Source organism: Mesoplodon densirostris, chromosome 12, assembly GCF_025265405.1.
Source record: "Mesoplodon densirostris isolate mMesDen1 chromosome 12, mMesDen1 primary haplotype, whole genome shotgun sequence".
Classification (NCBI taxonomy): domain Eukaryota; kingdom Metazoa; phylum Chordata; class Mammalia; order Artiodactyla; family Ziphiidae; genus Mesoplodon; species Mesoplodon densirostris.
This window is the reverse complement of record NC_082672.1, coordinates 79,531,773-79,551,379: the sequence shown is the minus strand read 5'-3', so window position 1 is coordinate 79,551,379 and position 19,607 is coordinate 79,531,773. Positions and strand designations below refer to the sequence as shown.

Here is a 19,607-nt window from a genome sequence, read left to right as displayed (position 1 = left end):
AAGGTGGCATCACTCATGCCACCAAGAAAGATAAGCCAGTGATGCAGTGGAACAGAGCTCGGTTGTGTTTACATGCCTCAAGGCAGTGGTATGGTATCAACCGTTCAATTTCTAGAGTCTAGGAAATTGTTTCATGTTTCTTCAAGTCATCTGACTTTGCTACCTGGAGGTCATGGAATCAGCATGGGCACAAAAAAGTAGGCCTAACCATTCCCATGAGACTCTCCCAGAAGGGAGAAGGAGTCCAAAATAAAGAAGGGGGTAGGCTGGGTTCTAAGAAGAAAATGGGGACTCTAATACAGATAGATAACAGTCATGAGTAACTTAAGATTTTTAATTGTTTGATTAGCCTACTTACGAATAATCTCCATCTGTGAAGTGCAGATCCAAGGATAACAGAAAATTCATTTCCTCAAGGGTTTCTTCAATCTGAAGAGAAATTATACTATGAGCCGCCTTTTGAATATTTTATAGAAAGTTAGAAATATGTCTTGAGGCTTTACAAAAAATATTTATCTAAATATATATGAAGAAATGTTTACCTTTTTTTCATCCAACAACATTTTAACTTTGAAGATCATGACATCATTTAAAACAACTTCCTCATTTTTATACAGAATTTGAAATGTCTTACTGCAAATCAGAGAATCATGAACTGAAGCTGGAAAGGCTAAAGTCATACCTAAAACAGATAAGACAGGTAAAAGGAAAAATACAATACAATTATAGTTTTACTTTACTATACATTTGATTATATTACTCCAATGCCATTATTTTATATAGCAGTATTAGAACATTTCTGAAAGTTTATTAATTACTATGATAAAAAATGAATAAATATGGCTTCCCTGGTGGCGCAGGGGTTAAGAATCCTCCTGCCAATGCAGGAGACACAGGTTTGAGCCCTGGTCTGGGAAGATCCCACAGGCCGTGGAGCAACTAAGCCCGTATGCCACAACTACTGAGCCTGCGCTCTGGAGTCCGCGAGGCACAGCTACTGAGCCTGTGTGCCACAACTACTAAAGCCCGCGCACCTAGAGCCCATGCTCCACAACAAGAGCAGCCACTGCAATGAGAAGGCCGCGCACCACAACGAAGAGCAGCTCCCGCTCGCTGCAACAAGAGAAAAGCCCGCACACAGCAACGAAGACCCACTGCAGCCAAAAGTAAATAAATAAACAAATAAATTTAAAAAAATTTGTTAAAAAAGTGAGTAAATAAGTACCTTATAACCATTACAGAACTCTTATACAACTTAATCTGAGAAGGTAAATGACAAATCTCAAGGTAGATATTTCAAGAGTGAACAATTGATCTGTATACCATAGAAGAAAGCAATTTAGTTTTCCATAGCTGCCTAGTGAAGAATCTGGTTGGCTTTTGTCCTGCTTGCTGGGAAGTAACTTCTAAACTCTTGGAATAAAGAATTTGGTTGGCTTCTGTCCCTAATTCCTTAGAGTTAGCCTGTAAATCCTTAGAATTTCCCAACGACAGGAGTGTCTCTGTTATTCATGGTGGCCCAGATAGTTTACGGTAAGGAGATGACTCAGGATGGGGGCTGGCCACACCAGTGAGACCAACCATGTGATTGGAAAGTTGGGGTTTTCAGCCACATGCTGTAAGCCCAACCTTCAGGGCAGCGAAAGGGGCTGGAGACTGAGCCATGTGGGTGATGATTCAATCAATCGTGTCTATGTAATGAAACACCAATAAAAACTCTGGACACTGAGGCTTGGGGTAGCTTCTCTGGTTGGTAATACTCTCTACATTGTCATATATAGATTTTTCTGGGTGGGTAATGCATCCTGAGCCCTTGGGGGGATAACAACGGACTTCACAAATCTGGGACCCTCCCAGACCTGGCGCTGTGCATCTGTTCTTTTGGATGGCTCTGATTTGTATCCCTTTGTTATAACAAAACTTTAATAATAAGTAGAGTGCTTTCGTGAGTTCTGTGAGCTGTTCTTGTGAATTACTGAACCTGAGGGGGTAATTAGTAACTCCCAATTTGTAGCCATGTGACCAGAAGCAAGGGTAGCCTATGGATCCTCAAGTTGCAGCTGGTGTCTGAGGTGAGAGCAGTATCACGGAAAACTGTGTCCTTTACCTGCAAAGTGTGGTCCACCTCTGGGCTGTTGGGTGTCAGGTCATCCCAACAGCCCACTTGCTATCTTATTACTCAATCCTCCAGAAATAACATGATGGGAAAAGGAGTCAAAGAACGTGGAGATGTTTAATCTAGAGACTATGCACAGTGGGCATCTCCATGGGCAGGGAGCCCACAGTGAGATACCAGAGTCCACCTGGAGTAAGGTGGGTGTCCCTGCTGGGGTGGCCTGAGGTCTGAGCCTGTGCAGGTGCCGAGGGCAATCCAGGTAGAACAAGGTACTGGGAGCCCAAGCAAGATGAGGGGGCAACTGCATGGGAGGGGACCTAAGGCTGTGGGGGAGGAGGGGGTCCTGGCAGAGGGGCAGCCTGGTACAGGGTGCAGGAGTCCCAAGAGGAGGAGAGAAACTTCTCTCGGGGCGTGAAGGTGGGTGTGGGCAGCAGAAGCCCGATACACTGCAATGGAGCCCGAGTGAGGGGAGGAGAATGTCCCTGCAGGAGGAGCTCCTGGCAGGAGGGCTGAGCAAGTCCGGGTGGGATGAGGAGGGTGTTGCACAGGGACGTGGGCTGCAGGAGGTGCTGAAGCCTGAGATGTGGATGGATGCATCGTGAGGGAGGGAGGCAGTGACAGGAGCTGGTTATGGAAGGGGCTGATCAAGTGAGAAAACACACCAAGGGTCAGGAGAGCCAGGTGCCCTACTGAGACCTTTCAGGGAAAGAAGGTCCACAGATGGAAAGGAGATACAAATATAAAACGAATCCTGCGGTTTTGGACTAAACTGGACTAAAAGTAGAAATACTCACGTGAACTTGTGGTTTTTACCACGAGTAAAGGTAATAAGTGCTATGCAGAAAGATAAAGAGAGGAAAGAGGGTGAGAAAAGTAGCGGTTTTAAAGTCAGGCAACGCTTCATTGAGAAGGGGACCTCTCAGCAAGGACCAGATCCCCACGTCCTCTCCCTGCTACAGGCCTCCTTCACCTGAGGAGTCTGGAGGTTTGTTCCCCAGAGAGGACAGAACAGAGGCCCTCTGAACGGGAAGTCACCTGGCAAAGCTGAGAGCACGAAGGTATAAGCAGAGGCATTCTGAACCCTGAACGCCGAGGTGCACAGAGCTCTTCCTCTACTGGGTTCCCAGAATGCTGGCAGTTAAAAGAGTCTTACTCTCCAGGAAGGAAACAGGCTAGAGTCTTCTCTGGCATTTCAAGAACTGTAAAGAGCATAAGATCTAACCCTATTTGCAAGGCAATAAGCCAGCTGGCCACAGTGTCATGGATGCTGGCAAGAGACACGAGACTCTGGGGTCAGGGTTTCAAGTTCACCTCAGTTGCCCTTGTTCTCACTCCCCCAAGTCACATGGGGTGACACAGGGGGATACCACGCATGCATAGGGTTTGGGTCACAGTTGAAGAACTCTAAGCTTAGGAAACCTTGAACTTTTTTAAGGAGGTATAAGAAAACCTGTCTAACCTTTGAACTGGAGGGAGACCTTATCTCTGTCATACTGGACAGTAAACAAATCCACCTTCTGCTCCAGACAGAGACACTACCTACGCCTCCCAAAGCTCTTCACTACAGCAACATCCTTAAAAAGATGGTCTGGAACAAAAGCCTTGCAGTGTCCTTGCTCACAAGATGTACGGAAACTGAGAAACCATGGAGAGCTACTTTCAACAACATGTAGGGTAAAATCTCAGCTTCTTCACAGTTCTTGACATGGGCAATCTGACCAGGCCAAAATATCTATAATAGATCTGTTATGTAAATCTATTTTAATAGATAAGATCTCAGATACCGACTTCACAGATTCCTAGCAATCAGCTCACCAACATCACGCTAATGTGACACTCGAAGACACAAGTCCCATGTGTGCTCTCTGAACGTCCAATCAGCCTCCTTTCAGTCACGTGCAGATAACTGATGACTATCAGACAGCTGAAGAAAGCTTCTAACATGCAAGTTAGAAACCAAAACAGAGAAAAAGCAACTTGTAGAGAGAAATAAAACTAAAAAATCAATCAGTATTGTTCTCAGAGAAAAAAAATCACATTCATGAAATAGGAAAATGTTGCTATAACTGGGGGTGGGGGGTGGGGGAAGGATGGATTGGGAGTTTGCAATTAGCAGATGCAAACTAGTATATATAGAATAGATAAACAACAAGGTCCTACTGTATAGCACAGTGAGCTATATTCAATATCCTGTGATAAACCATAATGGAAAAGGATATAAAAAAGAATGTATATATGTGTATAGCTGAGTCACTTTGCTGTAAGCAGAAATTAACACATTGTAAATTAACTATACTTCAATACAATACATTTTTAAAAAGGAAAATGTTGCTATAACAAAGGATCAGTCATAGAACAAAAGAGCACTTGAATTTTAAAAGAAAAAATGGAATGAGATGAAGTGAGGAAAAGGAGTGGAGAGAGGAAGGAGAAAGAGAGATAGACAAAAAAAGGGAGAAAGAAAAGCAAAAAGCTCAAAAAAGCAGTTACGGCTGAAGAAATAACCTAACAAATACAGCAAAAAGGAATAAATGGAAAAAAAGGAGAGGAAAAAAACTAAAAATTAAGAGAACCAGTGAAGATGATCCACCATCTAAATGACAGAAGTTCCATAAAGAAAGAACAGAGAAGACAGATGGGAGAAAATGATTAACATACTAAGAAAATCTCCCAGAACTGAAGTACATCTGCTTCCAGAGGAAAAGGGCCCAATGAGTACTGAGAGACCAGAGGTACATCATTGTTTGCCATTAGGGCAGCCAAAACAAAGAGAAGATTCTACAAGATTCTTGAAAGGGGAAAAGGATCACATATAAAGAACTAGCAACCAGAAAAGCTTTGAAACTCTCAACAGCCAGGCTGCAACCCAAAAGCCAATGGAGCAATATTCTCAAAATTCTGAAGGAAAGAGTTCCAAGCTAGAATTCCATACTTAGCTAAACAAGTGTAAGAGCAGAATAAAGACATTTTTAGACACTAAAGGTTTCAGAGATATGTATTTCCTACACCACTTTCCCCAACAAGATAATGGAGAATAGGCTCCAACAAAATGAGAGAGTAAACCAAGAGACAAAATGGGTGTTAGGAAACAAGAGCCAATGCACAAGGAAGGTAGAGGGAATCCCTAGGAAGACGTGAAGGAAGGTTCCAAAGAGGTCCTCTGTCTTAGATACAGAGGTGACTGATCAAGATTGGATCCGTGTGCTCAACAGACAGCTGCACTGAAGTCTATCATCTGAAAGACCTGTGCTGCCATGGTGCCATTTTTTAACCTAAGGACAGATTAAAAGCTTGGCCAGATTCCTTTCAGCCCTTGGTTTGCTTGAGGGTGGACTAAGAAAGTTTCTGCCCTATAGCCTAGATCATATGAGAGCAGTCTTTTTTTTTTTTTTTTTTTTTTTGCGGTACGCGGGCCTCTCACTGTTGTGGCCTCTTCCGTTGCGGAGCACAGGCTCCAGACACGCAGGCCCAGCGGCCATGGCTCACGGGCCCAGCCGTTCTGCGGCACGTGGGATCTTCCCGGACCGGGGCATGAACCCGTGTCCCCTGCATCAGCAGGCGGACTCTCAACCACTGCGCCACCAGGGAAGCCCCTGAGGGCAGTCTTTTCCCCTCACAGAGGTTTTCTGCTTTGCCCTACTCCTAAGAGTTGAAGGAAAGAAAACTGAACGGTAAGTGTAGATGTAAACCAGCCTATCCCACACGTTGGCTATCTAATACTCCACCACGCTGCGACCTTGGCAGGAGCCCTGGATGTGTGAGTTCACACAGCACTCCACCACACTACGACCTTGGCAGGAGCCCTGGATGTGGGAGTTCACACAGTACCCCACCACGCTGCGACCTTGGCAGGAGCCCTGGATGTGGGAGTTCACACAGTACTCCACCACGCTGCGACCTTGGCAGGAGCCCTGGATGTGGGAGTTCACACAGTACTCCACCACGCTGCGACCTTGGCAGGAGCCCTGGATGTGTGAGTTCACACAGTACTCCACCACACTATGACCTTGGCAGGAGCCCTGGATGTGTGAGTTCACACAGTACTCCACCACACTATGACCTTGGCAGGAGCCCTGGATGTGTGAGTTCACACAGTACTCCACCACACTATGACCTTGGCAGGAGCCCTGGATGTGTGAGTTCACACAGTACTCCACCACGCTATGACCTTGGCAGGAGCCCTGGATGTGTGAACTCACAAAATATTCCAGCACACCATGGCCTGGAAATGTGGATTCACACAAGTCACGCCTGACCTTGCCCATTAACTCCCCTAAGGGATCCTGAACCTTTTCAGTGCATAGAAAGCACACCATAACCCAAGAAGTGCTCAGCTTTCTCATGGGAGCAGCTTTCCCTCACAGCTGAGCTTGTGCTTGCTACTCAGCTTTTCCAAACCCAACTGGACACGTCCTTGGCATATACTCATAGGTAATGAAACTATAAGCAAAAGAAAAGCATGATTAACACAGAAGTCAGGAGGGTTACACAGGGTGCTTTTATAGTACTAATAATATTCTGTTTCTTAAATGAAGGGTTGGGTACCTGGGTGTTTATTTTATCACTTAATAAAATAATGTTTTACATTATCTTCAAAAATGTCTGATACATTTCACAATAAAATTTTAAATGCTTATTGCATTATCTATGTCATGCATTGTTCTAAGCTAAGTAGACCAGACCAAACCAAAACAAACCAAAAAACCACCTTCCCTGCCCTCACCTAATTCTGTAAATTCCATCTGCACTAAGTGTGACAGAGGACAGAGTGCTGTGGCATCTCATAAGATGAGGGTGAACTTTGTCTGCAGAGTCAGGAAAGGCTTTGGTGACAATACAGCATTTGAGATGAAATACCATGAAAAAGTTAGTCAAAAGAAGATGGAAGGGAGGAGAATTTCAGGAGGAAGGAGCAGAAACTTCTTGTTAGCAACTACTCACAGCTATAAAAGAGGAAATCGACAGTAACACAATAATACTGGGGGACGTTAACACCTCACTTACACCAATGGACAGATCAACCAAAATGAAAATAAATAAGGAAACAGAAGCCTTAAATGACACAATAGACCAGATAGATTTAATTGATATTTATAGGACATTCCATCCAAAAACAGCAGATTACACTTTCTTCTCAAGTACGCACGGAACATTCTCCAGGATAGATCACACCTTGGGTCATAAATCAAACCTCAGTAAATTTAAGAAAACTGAAATCATATCAAGAATCTTTTCTGATCACAACACTATGAGATTAGAAATGAATTACAGGGAAAAAAACGTAATAAACACAAACACATGGATGCTAAACAATACGTTACTAAATAACCAAGACATCACTGCAGAAATCAAAGAGGAAATCAAAAAATACCTAGAGACAAATGACAATAAAAACACGACGATCCAAAACCTATGGGATGCAGCAAAAGCAGTTCTTAGAGGGAAGTTTATAGCTATACAAGCCTACCTCAAGAAACAAGAAACATCTCAAAAAAACAATCTAACCTTATGCCTAAAGGAACTAGAGAAAGAAGAACAAACAAAATCCAAAGTTAGCAGAACAAAAGAAATCATAAAGATCAGAGCAGAAATAAATGAAATAGAAACAAAGAAAACAATAGCAAAGATCAATAAAACTAAAAGCTGGTTCTTTGAGAAGATAAACAAAATTAATAAACCATTAGTCACACTCATCAAGAAAAAGAGGGAGGACTCAAATCAGTAAAATGATAAAGGAAAAGTTACAACAGACACCACAGAAATACAGAGCATCCTAAGAGACTATTACAAGCAACTCTATGCCAATAAAATGGACAACCTGGAAGAAATGGACAAATTCTTAGAAAGGTATAACCCTCCAAGACTGAACCAGGAAGAAATAGAAAATATGCACAAACCAATCACAAGTAATGAAATTGAAACTGTGATTAAAAATCTTCCAACAAATAAAAGTCCAGGACAAAATGGCTTCACAGGTCAATTATGTCAAACATTTACAGAAAAGCCAACACCCATTCTTCTCAAACTCTTCCAAAAAATTGGGCAGGAAGGAATACTTCCAAACTCATTCTATGAGGCCACCATCACCCTGATACCAAAACCAGACAAAGACACTACAAAAAAAGAAAATTACAGATCAATATCACTCATGAATATAGATGCAAAAATCCTCAACAAAATACTAGCAAACAGAATCCAACAACACATTAAAAGGATCATACACCATGATCAAGTGGGATTTATCCCAGGGATACAAGAATTCTTCAAAAAACGCAAATAAATCGATGTGATACACCATATTAACAAACTGAAGAATAAAAACCATATGATCATCTCAATAGATGCAGAAAAAGCTTTTGACAAAAGTCAACATCCATTTATGATAAAATCTCTACAGAAAGTGGGCATAGAGGGAACCTACCTCAACATAATAAAGGCCATATACAACAAACCCACAGCAAACATCATTCTCAATGGTGAAAAGCAGAAAGCATTTCCTCTAAGATCAGGAACAAGATAGGGATGTCCACGCTCGCCACTATTACTCAACATAGTTTTGGAAGTCCTAGCCATGGCAACCAGAGAAGAAAAAGAAATAAAAGGAATACAAATTGGAAAAGAAGACGTAAAACTGTCACTGTTTGCAGATGACATGATACTATACATAGAGAATCCTAAAGATGCCACCAGAAAACTACTAAAGCTAATCGTTGAATTTGGTAAAGTTGCAGGATACAAAATTAATGCACAGAAATCTCGTGCATTCCTATACACTAATGATGAAAAATCTGAAAGAGAAATTTAGGAAACACTCCCATTTACCATTGCAACAAAAAGAGTAAAATACCTAGGACGAAACCTACCTAGGGAGACAAAAGACCTGTATGCAGAAAACTATAAGACACTGATGAAAGAAATTAAAGATGATACCAACAGATGGAGAGATATACCATGTTCTTGGATTGGAAGAATCAATATTGTGAAAATGACTATACTATCCAAAGCAATCTACAGATTCAATGTAATCCCTATCAAATTACCAATGGCATTTTTTACGGAACTAGAACAAAAAATCTTAAAATTTGTAGGGAGACACAAAAGACCCAGAATAGCCAAAGCAGTCTTGAGGGAAAAAAATGGAGCAGGAGGAATCAGACTCCCTGGCTTCAGACTATACTACAAAGCTACAGTAATCAAGACAATATGGTACTGGCATAAAAACAGAAACATAGATCAATGGAACAAGATAGAAAGCCCAGAGATAAACCCACGCACCTATGTTCAACTAATCTATGAAAACGGAGGCAAGGATATACAATGGAGAAAAGACAGTCTCTTCAATAAGTGGTGCTGGGAAAACTGGACAGCTACATGTAAAAGAATGAAATTAGAACACTCCCTAACACCATACACAAAAATAAACTCAGAATGGATTAGAGACCTAAATGTAAGACCGGACACTATAAAACTCTTAGAGGAAAACATAGGAAGAACACTCTTTGACATAAATCACAGCAAGGTCTTTTTTGATCCACCTCCTAGAGTAATGGAAATAAAAACAAAAATAAACAACTGGGACCTAAGGAAACTTCAAAGCTTTTGCACAGCAAAGGAAACCATAAACAAGACGAAAAGACAACCCTCAGAATGGGAGAAAATATTTGCAAATGAATCAACAGACAAAGGATTAATCTCCAAAATATATAAACAGATCATACAGCTCAATATTAAAGAAACAACCCAATCCAAAAATGCGCAGAAGACCTAAATAGACATTTCTCCAAAGAAGACATACAGATGGCCAAGAAGCACATGAAAAGCTGCTCAACATCACTAATTATTAGAGAAATGCAAATCAAAACTACAATGAGGTATCACCTCACACCAGTTAGAATGGGCATCATCAGAAAATCTACAAACAACCAATGGTGGAGAGGGTGTGGAGAAAAGGGAACCCTCTTGCACTGCTGGTGGGAGTGTAAACTGATACCGCCACTATGGAGAACAGTATGGAGGTTCCTTAAAAAGCTAAAAATAGAATTACCATATGATCCAGCAATCCCACTACTGGGCATATACCCAGAGAAAACCATAATTCAAAAAGACACATGCACCCCAATGTTCATTGCAGCACTACTTACAATAGCCAGGTCATGGAAGCAACCTAAATGTCCATCGACAGACGAGTGGATAAAGAAGATGTGGTATATATATACAGTTATTACTCAGCCATAAAAAGGAACGAAATTGGGTCATTTGGTCAGACATGGATGGATCTAGAGACTGTCATACAGAGTGAGGTAAGTCAGAAAGATAAAAACAAATATAGTATATTAACGCATATATGTGGAACCTAGAACAATGGTACAGATGAACCAGTTTGCAGGGCAGAAGTTGAGACACACATGTAGAGAACAAACGTATGGACACCAAGCGGGGAAAGCGGCGGTGGGTAGGGATGGTGGTGTGCTGAATTGGGAGATTGGGATTGACATGTATACACTGTGTGTATAAAATGGATGACTAATAAGAACCTGCTGTATAAAAAAATAAATAAAATTAAATTAAAAAATTTAAAAAAAAAGAAACTTCATTTATTTCTTACTTCATATGGTATTAGGTACATGGTCAGCACTTGTGGAGAAATTGGAACTTGTGTGCACTGTTGGTGGGAATGTAAATGATGTAGCTACAATGGAAAGCAGTATGGAGGTTCCTCAAAAAATTAAAAGAAAACTACCATATGATCCAGCAATCCCACTTCCGGATATTTATACAAAAGATTTGAAAACAGGGTCTTGAAGACATGTATCTGCACGGTGCTGTTCATGGAAGCATAAATGTCCATCAGCAGATGAATGGATAAAGAAAATGAGATGTAAGATGGAATATTTTCAGCCTTAAAAAAGAAGGAGGTGGGCTTCCCTGGTGGCGCAGTGGTTAAGAAGCTGTCTGCCAATGCAGGGGACACAGGTTCGAGCCCTGGTCCAGGAAGATCCCACATGCCACGGAGCAACTAAGCCCATTTGCCACAACTACTGAGCCTGCGCTCTAGAGCCCACGAGCCACAACTACTAAAGCCTGTGTGCCTAGAGCCTGTGCTCTGCAACAAGAGAAGCCACCACAATGAGAAGCCCACACACCGCAAAGAAGAGTAGCCCCTGCTCACTGCAACTAGAGAAAGCCCGCGCACAGCAACCAACCCAACGCAACCAAAAATATATAATAAATAAATTAATTAACTTAAAAAAAAAGAAGGAAATCCTGTCATACGCTACCACATGGATGAACCATGAGGACTTATAATAAGTGCAATAGGTCAGACGAATGCTGCGTGATTCTACCTACACGAGGGATCTCAAATCGTCACTCACGGAAGGGGTAAGTGCAAGAGTGGTTGCTAGGGGCAGGGAGCTGGGGTAAGTGAGGAGTTCTCGGTACACCATGTTCAACATACAGAGTTTGTCAAACAACAATGTGCCTACAGTTAGCAACACTTAACACTTAAAAGTTTGTTGAAAGGGGAAATTTCATGCTACGTGTTTTTTAACCAAAAAAAAAAAAAAAAAAAAAAAAAAAGAGTGCTTTACTTTGGAGTGTTAGTAACCCATGGCAATTTATTTAGAGAGAAGCCCTTGAGGTTTTCGTCCTAAGGTTAACATTAATTTCCTGACATTCTGCACTTGGGCCTGGGGTGCCCAGCTGACCTGATTACAGACCTTTAATTTATCCCTGTTTTCAGGCCCGCCTCTCACTTTCCTTCATCTGCTATTCCCATCTGCACACTTGCAGGGAAAGTGTCCCGAAAAGGTAGTTCAGCTCCTACTTCTGTTTTCTGTCCTTCAAAATTCACTGAAATATTTTTGTTATTCCTTCTTACACTCCTCCATTGCTATTACCAGAGAGCCCTGGAAACAAGAAGACCCAGACATATGTGGGTACTCAGTTTATTGTCTTGAGTCGGAAAGCCTCCCTGCTTTTTAACACTTATTTGATGATAACCTCCATCCATGAGGTTAGGAACCACATAAACATGTTTCATTGCTTTGATTTACGAGTGAGGACCATGTCTTACACATAATAGGCACTCAGCAAGTATCTATTGAAGAACTGAACTTGCATCTAACTTCTTAATTTAGTGCCCTATTTCCTTGTTGAAATGACTCTATTTTCACTTTGCCTATCAGTCGTCTGCTAACCCAAACATCAAACCTACACTTCGAGAGACTTGTGATAGAGGCCTACAAATACTTCCATTAAATCATGATAATTTAGATTTTATTCCTATCACCATCTTTCTGCATTTCCACTTCTTTTGGTTAAACAGCTAGCATTGGTATCTCTCATTTATTCTGTGAACAAGTGAGCATTCATTCAACCATAATTTGCCGCTAAAATACCGAGAACTAAGAGATATGAACATAAATAAGAACACTGCCCTTATTTTCAGAGTTCCCTGTCTAGTTAGGATAGAAACATTCAAGCAAATAATTGCAGTACAATGTGATAATCTCCTAATTCCTTATTTCCGGAGGCCAAAGCAAACGGCACTGTAATTATCACTGTCTCTTCAGCCAGGTAAAAAGACAACAAATGGCAGTGACAGAAGGAAGCCACTGAATCCAGGGAAAGGAAGTGGAGGCTTGTGATGCCAAATGGACTCAAGTTTCATAATCTATGCAAGAGTTTATTGAAAGAGCTAACCTTCTGGTGAGTTTTCCATTCACAGTTCTTGAAATTATTCAGTTCCTGATAACAGTAGTGGATTAGTGACATAATATGAATTGTTTCTAGCTATATATTTCTTTAAACTCTCCTCATTTTTACAAGCATTTTTCTTTAATGATTCTTGTTGTTTGTATTAGAATTCCATTTCTGAATTGGAAAAAAAATGTGTTAAGATGCTAAGAGCTGAAAGAAGTCTATAGAAAGCGCTATGACAACATGGCAGAGGAAACTCCTCAGTGCCTATGGGAGGCATCTACGGGCTAACAAAGGAGACAATGAGGGGAGGAATGTGCACAGAATAGGAGGGAGGTTAGAGCCCAGCGAATTTGGTCCAGAGAATCCACAGGGACAATGGTGGGAAATAAAGTCAGACATGTAGGATGGGGGTCAAGTCATGAAAAATCTTCACAATTCAGAAAAATCTATCACAACATTTCAGTGTCTGTCAAAGGAAGGCCCTGAAAGGTTGGTGTCTGGGCAGAGCTTAAGGAAACAACTAACAGGGGAGCAAGAGATGGTTCTTCTAGCAGCACTGCAAAATACTGATGCTTCATTACAAGTGGCCAGTTAGCTACTGCCAAGGCAAAGCACCTGGGCCAACTCTTCCTGATACCTAGCCCCTATTTCCAGACTTCTCTTTTCCTTTTATTTATTTTTTAATCAGTTAATTAATTACTTTTAATTTATGGCTGCACTGGGTCTTAGTTGCTGTGCGCAGGCTTTCTCTAGTTGCGGCGAGGGGTAGCTACTCTTCGTTGCGTGCGCGGGCTTCTCATTGCAGTGGCTTCTCGTTGCGGAGCACGGGCTCTAGGCATGTGGGCTTCAGCAGTTGTGGCTCATGGGCTCAGTAGTTGTGGCTCACGGGCTCTAGAGCACAGGCTCAGTAGTTGTGGCACACGGGCTTAGTTGCTCTGTGGCAGTGGGATCTTCCCGGACCAGGGCTTGAACCCGTGTTCCCTGCATTGGCAGGTGGATTCTTAACTACTGTGTCACCAGGGAAGTCCCCTTTTTCTTTTAACCACTACCACCTGTATAAAAGCACTGGGTGGTGGTAGGTAGGAAAAAGAATGCAATACATATATGCACAAGGAATCTTACCCAGAATAGACAGCCTTAGAAAAACCCTGGTCAAACACAAATAGCTGGAAATTTCCTTTTGGTTCAACCAGGTTTGATTTCTTATTAGTCCAAATGTTTATCTAGTTGTGAAGCTTTTATCAAAGTGGAGAATATACTTTTTTAGTAATAAGACTTTCCCTGCATATTATTGCTTGAATTTTGGGCAATTTCTCTTTCTTTCTCCCCATAAACAGCAGTCTTACAGAAGAACTAAATAGATTTTTTTTTCCAAAGAGGACACTAAAATGGCCAACAGTCACATAAAAAGATACTCAGCAAGGCTAACCATCAGGGAAATGCAAAACAAACCCACAATTACCTATCACCTCACACCTGTCAGAATGACCGTCCTCAAGAAGAAAAGAGACAACCGTGCTGGCGAGGGTGTGAAGAAAAGGGAACCCTCACACGATGTTGGTGGGAGTGTAAGTTGGTCTGACCACTGTGGAAAACAATATGGAGGTTCCTCAAAAAACTAAAAATAGATCTGCCATACGATCCAGCAATTCCACTTCTGGGTATACACCCAAAGGCAACGGAAATGGGATTTTGAGGAGATATATGCACTCCCGTGTTTACTGCAGCATCATTCACAAAACCCAAGACGTGGAAACAATCTCAATGCCCATCAACAGATGAAAGGATAAAAAAGGTGTGGTGTATATATACACAATGGAATATTATTTGGCCGTAAGAAAGGAGGACATCCTGCCATTTGCGACGACGTGGACGGATCTTGAGCACATTATGCTAAGTGAAGTAAGTTAGAGAAAGACAGTATGTATGATATCATCTATATGTGGAATCCTAAAAAAAAGTCAAACTCATAAGGAACAGAGAGTAAAATAAGAACAATCTTATCTTCCCACCCACCCCCATCCCCTGGTATGGGGGGGTGGGTGGGAAGATAACACTGATGTAGCTTAAGGGTATGAGCTTGCAATGAGTATAGTATAAATAAGTCATAGAGATCTAATGCATAGCATAATGAATAAAGACAACAATACTGTACTATAATTAGGTAATGTGATAAATATCACTACAATGGCAATCACAGTACAATATACAAATGTATCAAAGTAATACATTGTACACAATGTTAAATTTATACAGTGTTACATTATTCAATAAAAATGCCAAATTTATTCAATAAAAAAGGAAAAATAGCTGACTTTTAATTACTACTTATTACTTATTTATTGCTTCTCACTACTACTACTAGCTACCATCTATAGAGCACTTACTATGTGCCAGGCACTGTGCTTTATGTATATTGTTATTAATCCTTTAGGCAATCTTATAGGGCAGGGATTAATATATCCATTTTATAGATACCAAGCCTCTGATAACGTAACTAAGTTGTCCAGGAAATAAATGCCACTGCTGTTTGCTGCAAAGCCTGTGCTTGGTCTTCTATGCTACACTGATAAACTAGTTCAAAGACATACCTGCAGTTCACTCTTACACTTACTACAGAACCCCACACTAGAGGGGAAGAGCTGTCTCACTGAGGAAGAAAAGACCCAGAGAAGGTGCTGAAGAGGGCAGACCATATCAATCAGCTCTCCTGTGTACAAGCAAGGCCAACCCTTAAACACGGAGAAGGGAGAGGCACACAAACGGCTCCAGTAGCTCCCTCTTCCAGGACTGGCTCTCCTTACATCAAGCGGGTGCTGAGATCCTAGAGGTCACCTATTCCAGCTCTTTAACATCTGCGGCAGTTAAGATAGAATGGGAAGCCAGGACAAAGTACCCAATATTTACTGAGCACTACACCAGGCCTCTTGACCCAATTTTCTCATTTAATTTTCAAAAAACACACTGTAAAACAGGGATTATTTCCATTTCACTGATTAGGAAAGGCTCAGAGAAACTGAATAATTTGTTTAAGACCATAAAGCTAGTAACCAGCAGAACAAGACTTGAAACTAGTTATGTCTAAATTCAAATACTCTGTGCAGATTACACTAGCTTTATACGAATAGAAATGGAAGCCCAGGTACCCAGATTTCTGTAATAAGTTATAAAGTCCTGGGACTTTTCTGAGGTCTCTTCCTCCCTTCGGTTTTCCCCTCTTGCCCTTGGTCATCCTGGTTCATGCTTCTTGTCCAAGAAATGGTTTTATTGATTTTTTAAAAAAAATTTTAGATTTACTTATTAACATGAGATGTTATCCTATGTGCTTAAATTAATTACTATGTTGCATAAAAGAAATTATATAAATCATAGGAAAACATCCAATTAATAATATAAGTTTCGGGCCTCCCTGGTGGCGCAAGTGGTTGAGAGTCCGCCTGCCGATGCAGGGGATACGGGTTCGTGCCCCGGTCTGGGAGGATCCCATATGCCGCGGAGCGGCTGGGCCCGTGAGCCATGGCCGCTGAGCCTGCGCGTCCGGAGCCTGCGCGTCCGGAGCCTGTGCTCCGCAACGGGGGAGGCCACAACAGTGAGAGGCCCGCATACCGCAAAAAAAAAAAAAAAAAAAAATAATAATAATAATATAAGTTTCAGCTCTTTACAACATTAAATGGTTCACAAATGGCATAGTAAATGAGTCAAACTTGACTGCTTCTTATTCTTTCTTGTATTACTAGAAGCCCAATAACAATATCCTACGTGTATATGGCCCTTTACAGTTTGCTATGAACTTTCACTTATTGTAAAGCAGGTTACACATTTCACAGATAAGAAACTGAAGCTCACAGAGTTTAAGTGAGTTTTCCAAGGTAACATAAAAGGAAGCTGGTATCCTGATTCCAAAGAATTACTTAGTTAACCACAACAAAGCTGCACCTTTGACTCTACAACTACTAAAATACCTAAGATATACCTATAGCTATCTCGATTTCATAGGTGACCCAGATCAATACCAAAACAGGAACTAGACTTGCCTTGTCCTCCTTCTTTATGTTGGATAGTCATTTCAATTTTATAAACCCTTTTCCTCTTGTGTTACCATGGAAATGTAAATGCTGTTTACTTGTTTTCAACATTTGGAATAAACCCATAGACAAAAAACACAAGATTTAACTACAGTTACAAATCCGAATATGAATGTTAGCAATCTTGATAATATAAAACAAAGGATATATCCAACAGGTTGGGAAGTGGAGGGAAAGAGAAAATTTGAAAAAAGAGGTAAGATTGCTTATATCCTTACTTTAGAAAATGAGGGGGCTGTAATATGTGCTGAAATAAGAAACAGAGCTTTAAATATTTCATTTGAAGCTCCGGTAATGATCAAAGAGAAATGTGAGAATAATGGTATCTCTTAAAAAATAGGGGGAGAGGGAGGAAGTGGTGTGACATAAATTGTCACAGGACATGGAATGTCCATGTAGGGGAAACCATCAGGACTACAGAAACAGTTAAAAGCAGATGCATCCAGAGAAGGAGCTATGGTTTTCACTACTAATCTTTCTGGACTAATAGATCTTTTAACTCTTTGCTGGTATTATTTGCATAAAAATATTTTTTTCAGAGAAAAGGGATGGATAGATACGAAAAATCAAATAAAACAGTATACGTTTCTTTTTAAAAACTACTATCACTATTAGAAATGGTGAGTTGTTCTTGACTTTTTTATCAAAATTATACATAGTCTTCTAACATTTCAAACTGGGGCCAGCTTCCCAGAACTGGCAATGACTTCTCTGTTGTAGAAATCTCTGAATGCACTGTTATTATTCCGTTTTCAACAGCCCCATAAATACTCACTGTCTCTCATGACTGATGTTATTATAAGATGACAGCTATGTCCTGACTCAAGCCTCTCACTGTCAGCACAATCTTGTGCTGGAAATAATTTAAACATGTTGCAATAAGCTGTATAACACCATCTAATTCCCAAACCATCTAACCTGCCTACTGCAACTCACAGACAAAATCATCATTTTTTTCTCTTCTTCTTAATATCACTCACAAAAATTAACTCAAAATGGATTAGACTTAAATTTGAGACCTGAAACCACAAAGCTCCTAGAAGAAAACAAAGGGGAAAAGCTCCTTGACATTGGTCTTGGCAACGATTATTTGGATTTGACACCAAAGCAAAGGCAAAAATAGACAGGTGGGACTACATTAAATTACAAGGCTTCTGCACAGCAGAGGACACCACCAACAAAAGAAAAAGCAACCTACGGACTGGGAGAAAATATTTGTCAATCATATATCTGATAGGGGATAATATCCAAACTATATAAAGAAACAAACAACTCAATAGCAAAAAACAATCTGAGTTTAGAAGAGGCAGAGGAACCGAAGAGACATTTTTGGCAAAGAAGACATACAAATGGCCAACGGGTACACGAGACGGTGCTCAGCATCCCTAATCATCAGGGAAACGCAAAGCAAAAGCACAAAGAGATACTACTGCACATCTGTCAGAATAGCTATTATGAAAACATCAAGAGATAACAAATGCTGGCGAGGATGTGGAGAAAAGGGAACACTGCGCACTGTTGGGGAGAATGTGAATGGGTGCAGTCACTATGGCAAACAGTATGGAGGAGCCTCAAAAAATTGAAAATAGAACTTCCAAATGATCCAGCAATCCCACTCCTGAATATATGTTTGAAAGAAAAGAAATCAGTATCTAAAAGAAAATTCTGCACTCCCATTTTCATTGCACCATCATTCACAATAGCCAAGACGTGGAAATAACCCAAGTGTCTGTCAGTGGATGAATGGATAAAGAAAAGGCAGTGTTTCTTTAAACAATGGAATACTATTCAGCCATAAAAAAAGATGGAAATCCTGGCATTTGCAGCAACAAGAATGAACCTGGAGGGCATTAAGCTGCATGAAGTAAGTCAGACACAGAAAGACAAATACTGGATGTTATCACTTACATGTGGAAACAAAACAAAAGAGTCAGTTTCATAGAAACAGACAGTAGAATGGTAGTTGCCAGGGGCTGGGGTGTGGGAGAAATGGGAAGATGTAGGTCAAAGGGTACAAACTTTTAGTTATAAGAAAAATAAGTTCTGCAGATCTAATGCACAGCATGATGACTATAGTTAGTAATAAAGTACTGTATACTTGAAATCTGTTAAGAATAAACCTTAAGCCTTCTTTCCCACAAACACACAAAACAACTAACTATGTGAAGTGATAGATGTGCTAATTATCTTGACCATGGCAATTTTTTCACATTGTATCTGTATAACAAATCACATTGTACACTTTAAATATATAAAATGATATTTGTCAATTATTCCTCTATAAAGCTGAAAGTATATATAAATAAAAAGGTAGTCCAGAAAAAAGAAGTTTTTCTACAGTATTTTCCAACTGGCAACTTTAGGAGATACAACAGAGCAGGACATTTAGCCTGCTGATTAAGGAAGGTCAAAAAGGCAGTACCAATCTGACCTGTAACATTAGTTGTTTTAACCTGTTTCCTAGAAAGTAGACTTACAAAAGACCTATTGACAATAAATGTATACTCCAACATGTACACCAGGCCAAGAAGAAAATTAATTTTGAAAAGAAAAAAGGTACATATTTTTGGTCAAAAGCAATAGGCCTCCCTGAGCATTTTGACAGTCTTCAGAAAGAGTAAACTCTCCATTATGTACAATTCATTAAACTTTAACATTAAGCAGCATTTTGGTATCCATAGTACGCTAAGAAAGATAATCCA

At 40.6% G+C, this 19,607-nt stretch overlaps 1 protein-coding gene across 7 annotated transcripts in view; it reads right to left on the bottom strand.

Moving 5' to 3' along the window:
- The window catches only part of FAM135A (family with sequence similarity 135 member A), a 116,368-nt gene that overhangs the window by 61,984 nt on the left and 34,777 nt on the right, over positions 1 to 19,607 (bottom strand). For all 7 annotated transcript variants that reach the window (XM_060114645.1, XM_060114650.1, XM_060114653.1 and 4 more), the window contains 2 exons: positions 543 to 682; positions 359 to 429 (listed from right to left, as the gene is read on the bottom strand). In XM_060114645.1, the coding sequence (XP_059970628.1) occupies positions 359 to 429; positions 543 to 682 (211 nt within the window). The remainder of the gene's footprint in view (positions 1 to 358; positions 430 to 542; positions 683 to 19,607) is intronic.